We start from the raw sequence: 9,967 nt of genomic DNA on the forward strand, positions 1-9,967 counted from the left end.
AGGAGCTATAAAAAGAATCTAATTTTTATTGTAACACTTAGAACTTGATAAATGATATTATGTTTAATGTTTATTTTGAAAACTTAGTTCTTTATCCTTTTTCTTTTGACTAAAAATTGATGATGGTTTTTGTCGTTGATAGATGGGTTTGCTTAAATCCTTGGATTGTTCATAGCCATTAAACATTGCTCTATATTTTTTCAAGTTCATTTTTCTTATAAAAGCTAAAACTAAATGCGTTAACTTCTACAAAACACTAAAGCCACAACAGTTTACTGTGATTTTGTTTCATTCAATAGTTGGCATCACAACAGCACAAAAAATAACAACATCCACGCCACCCGGGACCGAAACACCAATAACTTTAACAAATAAATTTATAAAATATGAAAATCAACTCAAACACTTACTTTTTTATGAAAAAATGGTTAACCCAAACATTTATCATGAAATTTACATTTATACAAAATTCAACTGAAATGTAACAACATAAATCAAAAATTAACCTTATTACCCATTTTGCGATGAAAAATCACTTCAAAGCCAAAAAAAATCAACTCTATATGTTGTTTTTTTTTAATATTGGAAATTGACATTTGAGAGATACATGAATATAGCATTTATAAAACCAAAATTTTTTATTATTATTAGAAACCCTTTTGTTTATTACTACGTGGCTCAGACTCCTTTCGTGTTTTTTTTCGGTGGAAAACCTGTATTTTGGTTGAGTCGATTACTAGACTAACAGTAAACAAGTTTAGCAAGTAAAATTTTATTTCTTATCCATCTTTTCTTATACAACCCTGCACAGCCACTCTATTAAATGACTTCAGTTGAGAAAGAAAACGGCAAAGTCAAATAAGAACAAGTAAAAGAAGCTGACATCGATCTTCACTTATTTAATCCTTGGAGAAACATGGGCCTTCAATGGATTCTTCATAACCATGGTGAATTCCTGTTTCTCTGATAAATCAATCTCATCTCCTTCCACACTCTTCCACTCAAATTTCCAAGCCAAATTTGCAACAAAATACTCCAAATGAAGCATTGCCAATCCAAGCCCCGGACAAATTCTTCTCCCTACCCCAAATGGCATCACCTTAATCTCTCTACTTCCTGTTATATCAATATTATAAGCTTCTTCACCCTCAAATCTCTCTGGCTTGAACGCCATTGGATCTTCCCACACTTTCGGATCCCAACCCATGTCAGCAACCATAAAATTGATTGTCCCATTCTTTGGTATCACATATCCATTCAGCTCTACATCTTCTGTCACAGCGTGTGGCAACACAAAATGCCCAGGTGGATGTCTTCTTAATCCCTCTAATATCACTGCCTTTAAGTATGTCATCTTCTGCAACTCTTCTTCTTTCACCTCTTCCTCTCCATCTTCAACAATTCCTTTAATCTCCATGAATATCTTATCTTGAATACGTGGGTACTTAACTAAATTTGCCATTATCCACTGCAGTGCTGTGGATGTAGTGTCTGTGCCTGCGTTTAGAAATTCCGAGGCCAAAGAAACAATTTCTGATTCAATAAGCTTCCTCTTCTCGTCCGGGAGCTCCAAATCCAACAGAGTATCAACATAAGCTAAAACATATTCATCCTCTTTAGCTTTATTTAAACTCTCTTCCTTCACCTTTTTTCTCGCTCTAATCAAAGGAATCAATACTTCTTCTTGATCTTTCCGGAGCTGAAACAGCTCCTCCCATTTCTTTCGAAACACAATCTTGGTAAATCTTGGCCAGAAATTGAGTACATTGAATTGGCCAAATCCCAGCAAAATTCGGCGCTGAACGTCCTCAATTCGTTTGATTTGAGATTCATCAAGCTTGTCTCCGAAACACATCAGTACTAATAAGCAAAACATGGCGTATTGAAAATGGTCCACCACACGAACTGGCTCACCCTTTTTGGAATCTGAGCTGAGAAGCTCAACAAGAATTTTCCAGACCCAGTTGCGAGCATGCTGGTAGGTTTTCACACGTGAAGGGTGGAGAATTTCTGCCGTGAGATTACGGCGGAGGAGGCGCCATGTAGGTCCGTAAAAGGAGGAAGAAATAGTATGTTGATTGCTGTTAATTATTTGGAAAGTGGGAAGAGATCTTGGACGGCTAGCAAATACTGCACCCTTCTGAACTAAAGCCATGTGGGCAATTGAGCGATCGGAAACAAAGATGGAAGGTCGACTGCCGATACGGAGAGATATGATTGGGCCTAATTTGGTATGGAGATTTCTTAGAATAGGCTCGATTTCTGAAAATGATTTGCGAAGCCATGTTAAGGAACCAATAATAGGTAAAATCAGAGGACCAGGAGGGAGTTTTTTCGTGGAATTTCTATTGAAAAAGAGAAGATTGATGAATGCTCTGAGTAAGGCAGTTATGGCGAAAGAGAGAACGATAATGTACCAGGTTTCCATTGCTAAAATTGTTGTGTTTTAATGCTATTGGGTTATATAAATATAAAACCTTATTTATTAAGCAAAGTATATTCTGACAATAAATTGGTTTTAGGTATGATGCGTGACGTGAATGCATACGTCATCATGATTTTGATAGCGACTGGGGTTGCGTGCAAGTCAAAGAAAAAACAGAAGCGAAGACACATCGTACTTCGAAGTTCTCCGCTTCAATGATACCGAAAATATTGTTCTAGCAAAGTTCTAAAGACCGGAGCAGTGATGGTTTTAATTTGGGGAAATTAACAACTTCCCTTAAAGTTAAGAGGGCAAAAAAATTATCCGTATTTTTGAATTTTAAATCAAAATGCCCTAAATTCTTGCAGAGACAAAAATGTCTCTCATTTCAAAAACGAAGAAAACGACACATTTAGCAAATTGGCACACGAAAATAGAATTTCCAAACACACGTTTCGTGCAGTTAATGCAATCGATTCTTTCAGACGATTTTCATGACATGTTTGACGACAAAAATAGATAAAAAGATTAGTAAAACAATACTTATCATTTCTTTATGCATTTCGGTTCAAGATTTAGTCGATATGATGTAAAATTTGTGTGTTTAGCGTTAGGGTTTCGATTTGAAAGATTTGATGAAATTGTTTGATTTGTTGGTGATTTTGATAAATTTCCTTAGGGCTTTTGTGTTAGATTAGATATAGAGTTGATTGTTATTGAAATGGTGTTTAAAAAACGAAGTTTGGGAGGTAAAATCTCACTACACGAATTCAATAGTGACCACGCAAATGGCACGTTGACCACACAAATTCATGTGATGAGATTTGTCGAAGACGGGGAGGTTTTGTGCATTTTTCAAACTTCCTATACTACACAAACTCGTGTGGTTAGGGATAAAAATGCAAGTTTTAATCGTATGGTGGGGCGAAATACAAATTTGAAAAGTTGTTTGACACACGAGGTGACGGTCAACCACATGAATTTGTATTTAGATTAATCATATAATAAAATATATAATCAATTGAAGCATATCTAGCTATTTAGATTAATCGTATAATAAAATATATAATCAACATAAATAGTATAATTGAAAACACTATTTACATATTTCTATTACAGAATTATATCTATTCCATAATTCAATTATATATTATGACTATTAATATACTTTGATTAATGTGATATTAATTTCTGAAAATATCACTTTACCCATATATTATAAAATATCATTTTACCTCAAATATTATCTAACATATCTCCAACACTCTTCATTGTAAAATATCATTTTACTTTCTAATATTATCTAGGCCAAAGGACTATTTCCCACCTAAAGTATGCTATTATCTCAAAGTTTCTCCGTTAACTTTGAAAATCTCATTTACCCACCAATGAATGGTTAAAATTAACGAAACCCTAACCCCTTAAAATTTTATCTCTTTTCCTCCCTAACCCCTAAAAACTAACCACTTCCCCTTAGGCCAAGTTTTAAAAAATAGTGTTCCCCTCCTAGGGTTTAGCTTTCAATCCCCGACACCATCGCCGACGACAAAGCTTTCTAGAGATATCACCATGCTCTGACCGTCTCTCTTTTCTCCTTTGGAACGTCAATCGGTCGAGATCTGGCTGGAAAGTCTGCCGACGAAGCTCTTCATCTTCCCAGACATTTTCTTTTGGGAACGAAGCTCTTCGACTTTCTAGACGAGATCTCGATCGACCAGCGTTCCATAGGAGAAAAGAGAGACGGTCAGAGCATGGTAATGCTTCTAGAAAGCTTCGTCGTCGAAGATTGAAAGCTAAACCGTAAGGGGGGAAAGCAATTTTTTAAAACTTGGCTAAGGGGAAAATAGTTAGTTTTTAAGGGTTAGGGGGGAAAACTAGATTAAATTTTAATTTATTTTTAATATTATAGATAAAATGACAATTTTGCTTTTTAAACTGTTAATTTTAACGGTCTATAGACGGATAAATGAGATTTTCATAGTTAACGGGTGAAAAGTTGTGATTACAACATACTTTGGGTGGGAAATAGTCCTTTGACCTATTATCTAATCTAATATTCTAACACCATTTATTATAAACTATCATTTCACCCTATGCTACTATAATATTTACAACATAACCCATATAATTTTTATTATTTTACTTTTTACGCACAACTATAATTTATTATATAAAACATCATAAACTTTTTTCTTTTCACTTTAAATCTTGAACATGAACTTCTTTTCTCTTTTCAGAAATCTCTCTCAGATATGTTAAAAATGAATGAAGAGTTATGGTTTATATAGAAATAAAAAAAGGGTAGTTTTAGTATTATTTTGGGATATTTTTGTTTAAATCCCTTAAAAAAGGGTATTTTGGTTTAAACCCCAAAATTAGGGGTAAATTTTTTATTACCTTTTAAAAAAGGGTAATTTAATTAATTTCCCAAAATAAAAAATAAAGGAAGGGTAGTTTTGGTATTTTAAGGATATTTAGGGTATTTTCGTTTAAATCCTTTAACATAAGAGTATTTTCGTTTAAACTCCAAAATTAAGGGTAAATTTTTTATTACCATAAAAAAAGGGTAATTATTTTAATTTCCCTTTAATTTGATCAATTTAATTGAATGATTGATCAATTTAATATATTATACTTGCTTCAATCAGTGCCTTTTAAACAGAGTTTCTCTCTCTTGAAAATGCTCTCCCTTCTCTCTAAAATTTTTTCCACTTTTTTTTGAATCTTTTCACTTCCGTCAACCTCACCCTTGGTTGTTGGCCCTTCCGGCTACAACCTTCAAACCGATGACCCCACTGGTCGCCGGCGCCTCCTCTCATGGTGACTCTCCTCTTTGTTTTTCTCTTTTGGTCCTTTTTCCATCCAGCTAGTATTAGGTTTTCAGTTTTGTGTGTTCCTTTCTTAGTCTCTCTTTTTTCCTTGTTTTGATTACACGTTTTCCTCTTCACATTTTTGAACGTCCATCTTTGGTTTTTAGCTCTGCCATGTATCTGTGTTCTTTGTTATTTCCCAGCTTGTATTTTCCTCCTTCCTCCTTGTGATTGTTCTTGGAGCGCTTTCAAATTTCAAATTTGATTGTGTTTTGTGATTTAATACAGCTTTCCTCTTTGGTGTAAGCTGCAGGTCTGCTTTCCGTGGTCAGTAAACTTTTTCCTGATTTAGTGTGCGTTGGCTGTTGTGTTCTCCTCCTTGCTGTTTTTTCTTGAATATCGCATAGTATTATTATTCCCATGCAAAGTCCATCTCTCTTGGCTGCAACTCCCTTACACCAAAATAGTATGGATTCTCCTGCTATGGGGAAGGCGTCTGATCTCGGCCCTTGCTTAGTGGAGCATACGGAAGTAGATGGAGAGGTGGTGAAGAGAGCTCCTTGGAACTCTCTCTTCACCCCTAAAAAGTCTAATGTAAAGCTGGAGTTTTTTGAACCTAAAGGGAAAGACTCTAAAGGGCGAATTTGTGTGGCACCACCTCAAGAAGTTGCTGAGCAAGGTGCAATCAAGTGGAACACTTGCGCTGTAGGTTTTTTCCTTGGCAAAAGGCCACCATTCTTGACGATCAAGAGAGCATTGGAGAAGATGTGGACTGCTTATGGCCTCATAGATGTCATGACTTCGGGGCAAGGTGTGATTATTCTAAAGTTTCAAGATATTGAGGGAGCTTCAAGAGCTATGAAAGAAGGACAACTTACCATACAAGGATAGTCGTTTCTCATTCAGAAATGGACTACAAACCTCCCTATGGTGATTAATGATGTTAAGAAGGTGGCTATATGGGTTAAAATGTATGGCATTCCCCTTGAGTTTTGGACTCCGAAAGGACTTAGCTACATAGCAAGTGCAATTGGAAATCCTCTTTATATGGATTCCATTACTGAAGAAGGGATAAGATTGGAGTATGCTAGAGTTTGTATTGAGATAGAGGTGGATTTGGAATGCCCCGAGGATATTAGTTTAACTTTGCCAAATGGAGAAACCATGGTAATCAATGTGGAATATGCATGGAAACCTATAAAATGCAATGGATGCAAATGTTTTGGACACTCCACAACAAGTTGCTCTTTAACATTTAAACAAGGTGATGACATAACTTCCCGTAATTCTTTGAAGAAGGTGGATGGATTTGTGATGCCTACAAGACTGCATGGGAAAGATAAAATGGCCCAAGTAACAAAAAGCTATGACAAGAAAACCAAAGACAAAGTAGGGGAGTTGCAAAAGCCTATGGGGAAAAATGTGTTTGCACATAAGAGCAATAGATTTTCTGTCTTGGCTATTAAAGAGTCTCAAGAGCTGGAGAAAGATAAAATAAAGCCGAATCAGGAAGTAACGCATGGGAACACCTTGGGTGATGCAATTATGGAAGAAAAGAGGTATGAAAGTGAAGCTAGCACGTCGAAAGAGCCTTGTCCTCCCTTGGCAGCAAGTGGGAGTGCACGTGAGAGTGAAGTATCTCCTTTATACACAAGTCTGAAGTTAAGTGATACGGAGAATATGGATCAAGAAGCTTCTCCGGCAATGGTTCCATTTGGTGGAAAGCTTAAGGTGGATGAGACGGACTTTAGGAAGGAGGATGTTGATTTGAAGAGTAGGAACTTGGGGAAGAAATCGGCAAAGCAAAGGAAAGCAAATTCTCCACCCCATTCTTCCAAATGACCAAATTTGCATGCTGGAATATTAGGGGCCTTAATGCTCTATCAAGCAAAGGGAGGTTAGACATCTTATTCTTCAGAATAATATTGATTTCATGGCTGTTTTAGAAACTAAAGTAGGGTCTCATAATATTCAAAGAGTGACAAGTAATATTATGAGAGATTGGGAGTATGACAATAATAATGGTGTATGCTCTAATGGGAGAATATGGGTAGGATGGAATAAGGAAGCTATCAGTATAGACATTAAAGAAAAGGCTCCCCAATTCATTCATCTTGATGCATGGTTAGTGAAGGAGAAAACCCATGTGGCGTTAACTATAGTGTATGGGTTTAACCAACCTTTGGAGAGGAAAACTCTTTGGAGGGAAATAATTAAACACTCAAATCAGATGGGAAGTAAACCTTGGCTAATTATGGGTGATTTCAGTTCCATCAGAGGTCCAAATGAAAAAATATGAGGGGCTTTGAGGGGAGATACTTATTGTGATGATCTAAACAATTGTTGTAGAGAGGCAAATCTAGATGACTTGAGGTATATGGGGAATCATCTCACTTGGAGTAATTCTAGTGAAGGGCAAAGGAGAATAGCATGTAAATTGGATAGAGCTATTGGCAATGAATATTGGAGTGATGTTTTTGCGGATTCTTTTGCTAGTTTTCTCAATCCTTCCATTTCAGATCATTCTCCTTGTGTGGTGACTTGTGGGGGTGGTGAGGAGAGGAGAAAGATCCCATTCAAATTCTACAACATGTGGGCGAATCATGAAAACTTCCTCAAGGTTGTAAAGGAGGCTTGGAAAGAGGATTTTGAGGGCAGCCCTATGTTCAATCTTGTCAACAAACTCAAGGGATTAAAAGGTGCTTTAAGGAAGTTAAATAAGAATGGCTTTTGGAATATTTTCGAAAAGGTGGTGGAAGTTAGATATAACCTGGAAAATGCTCAAAATAGGCTCCAAATCTACCCTCTAGATGAAGATTTAGCTAAGGAAGAAAAAACATGGCTGGATAACTATAGTAGACTTAGTGAAGCTGAAGAATCCTTGGCTCGATAAAAAGCAAAGGTCCATTAGCTACAAGAAGGGGATCAAAATACCAAGTACTTCTTCAAATGTATTAAGGCAAGAAGGAGTAGAAATTCTATTAAAGGAGTGAGCCTTGATGATGGGACTTTTGTGAGTGATATGGGAGAAGTTAAAAAGGAGTTTGTAAGCTATTTCAAGAAGGTTCTCAACTCCACGAATTCTTGCAAATCAAGCATTGAGGAAATTCAAAAGCTGGTCAAATTTCGTATGGTGCATCAAGATAAGGAGATGATGATCAAGGAAGTGGAGGAGGAGGAAATCAAATCCACGATATTCGCAATGGACAACAATAAAGTTTCGGGGCCGGATGACTATGGTGCTTTCTTCTTTAAGGCAGCTTGGGAGATTGTGGGGAGTGATGTGATCAAAGCAATCAAGCATTTCTTCTCCTCGGGTCATCTCCTTAAAGAGGTAAATTGTACTATCCTTGCTCTTGTTCCTAAGATGGCCAACTCTTCTATGTGCAAAGACTATAGGCCTATAGCTTGCTGCAACACTATCTACAAATGTATCTCCAAGATCCTTGCAAACCGGCTTAAAGTTATCCTTCCTAACTTCATTGATAAAGCTCAAAGAGCCTTTGTGGGTGGACGAAATATTGGAGAAAACATCATGTTGTGCCAAGACCTTATGCATAACTTTCACAAATTCAGCAAAAATAAGAAATGTGCTATGAAGATTGATCTCTTGAAGGCATATGACATGGTACATTGGGACTTCATTCTTGCAATTCTTGGAGCAATTGGTATTCCGGAGGAATTTATAGGCTGGATTGAGAGTTGCATTACAACTCCTTCTTTCTCCTTGGGGATCAGTGGTGAATTAGTTGGTTTTTTTAAGAGTTCTCATGGTTTAAGGCAAGGGGACCCTATATCCCCTTACCTCTTTGTTATGGCAATGGAGATACTTTCACGTATGCTTGGGGAATTAAAGAACCAACCTTCTTTTGGCCATTATTGGAAATGCAAGGAAAACAATATAACACATCTTTGCTTTGCCGATGATCTTATTTTGTTTTGTAGGGCGGATTATGCTTCCATCTCCCTTATGGAAAATACTCTAATCCTCTTTCATAAATGGTCCGGGCTCAAAATGAATTGCAATAAAAGCAATATATTCCTTTCCGGGGTATCCCAAGAAGAGAAGACTCAACTCTCGGCTATAATCAATATGGAGGTGGGAGAGCTGCCTTTCAAATACTTAGGTGTGCCAATAACTTCATCAAAGCTCAAGAGTTGTGATTGCAAGCTGCTGGTTCAAAAGATTGTTGGGCGAATCACCTCATGGCGTAGCAAATTCTTATCTTATGCGGGGAGGCTCATTCTTATCAAGGCAGTCCTTTTTTAGCATTCAAGTGTATTGGTCATCTATGTTTATTCTCCCATCAAGTGTCCATAAGGAGATAGACGGAATCTTAAGGAACTTCCTTTGGAGTGGTGCTGCTATAGATGGTAAGAAGGCCAAGGTTGCTTGGGATGAGGTATGTGTTCCTAAAATGGAGGGAGGCTTAGGTATTATGAGGAGCAAAACTTGGAACAAAGCTGCCATAATAAAGAATATGTGGAAGATTCTCAAGGATAAGAGGCATTCTCTTTGGGTGGAATGGGTTAAAACCAACAAGCAAGAGGAAAATGTTTTTGGGAAATAAATCCTAATAGTGAGAGTTCATGGGTTTGGAGGAAGATCCTAGGCCTAAGGGAGCTTATGAAGCCCAAGTTTAAGAAGATCATTGGCAATGGGGAAAACACATTTCTTTGGCATGACAATTGGCATCCCCATGGACCATTGTTGGATAAATATGGACCTAGG

At 36.9% G+C, this 9,967-nt stretch overlaps 1 protein-coding gene across 1 annotated transcript; it reads right to left on the reverse strand.

The window, feature by feature from the left end:
* Positions 1-756: 756 nt before the first annotated feature.
* Positions 757-2,454, reverse strand: LOC123198120 (cytochrome P450 89A2-like). Its single transcript, XM_044612738.1, has one exon. It carries the CDS (start codon positions 2,426-2,428, stop codon positions 896-898), a length of 1,533 nt encoding a protein of 510 aa, XP_044468673.1. The 5' UTR covers positions 2,429-2,454; the 3' UTR covers positions 757-895.
* Positions 2,455-9,967: the final 7,513 nt, after the last annotated feature.

This window comes from Mangifera indica, chromosome 2 (genome assembly GCF_011075055.1).
Source record: "Mangifera indica cultivar Alphonso chromosome 2, CATAS_Mindica_2.1, whole genome shotgun sequence".
Classification (NCBI taxonomy): Eukaryota; Viridiplantae; Streptophyta; class Magnoliopsida; order Sapindales; family Anacardiaceae; genus Mangifera; species Mangifera indica.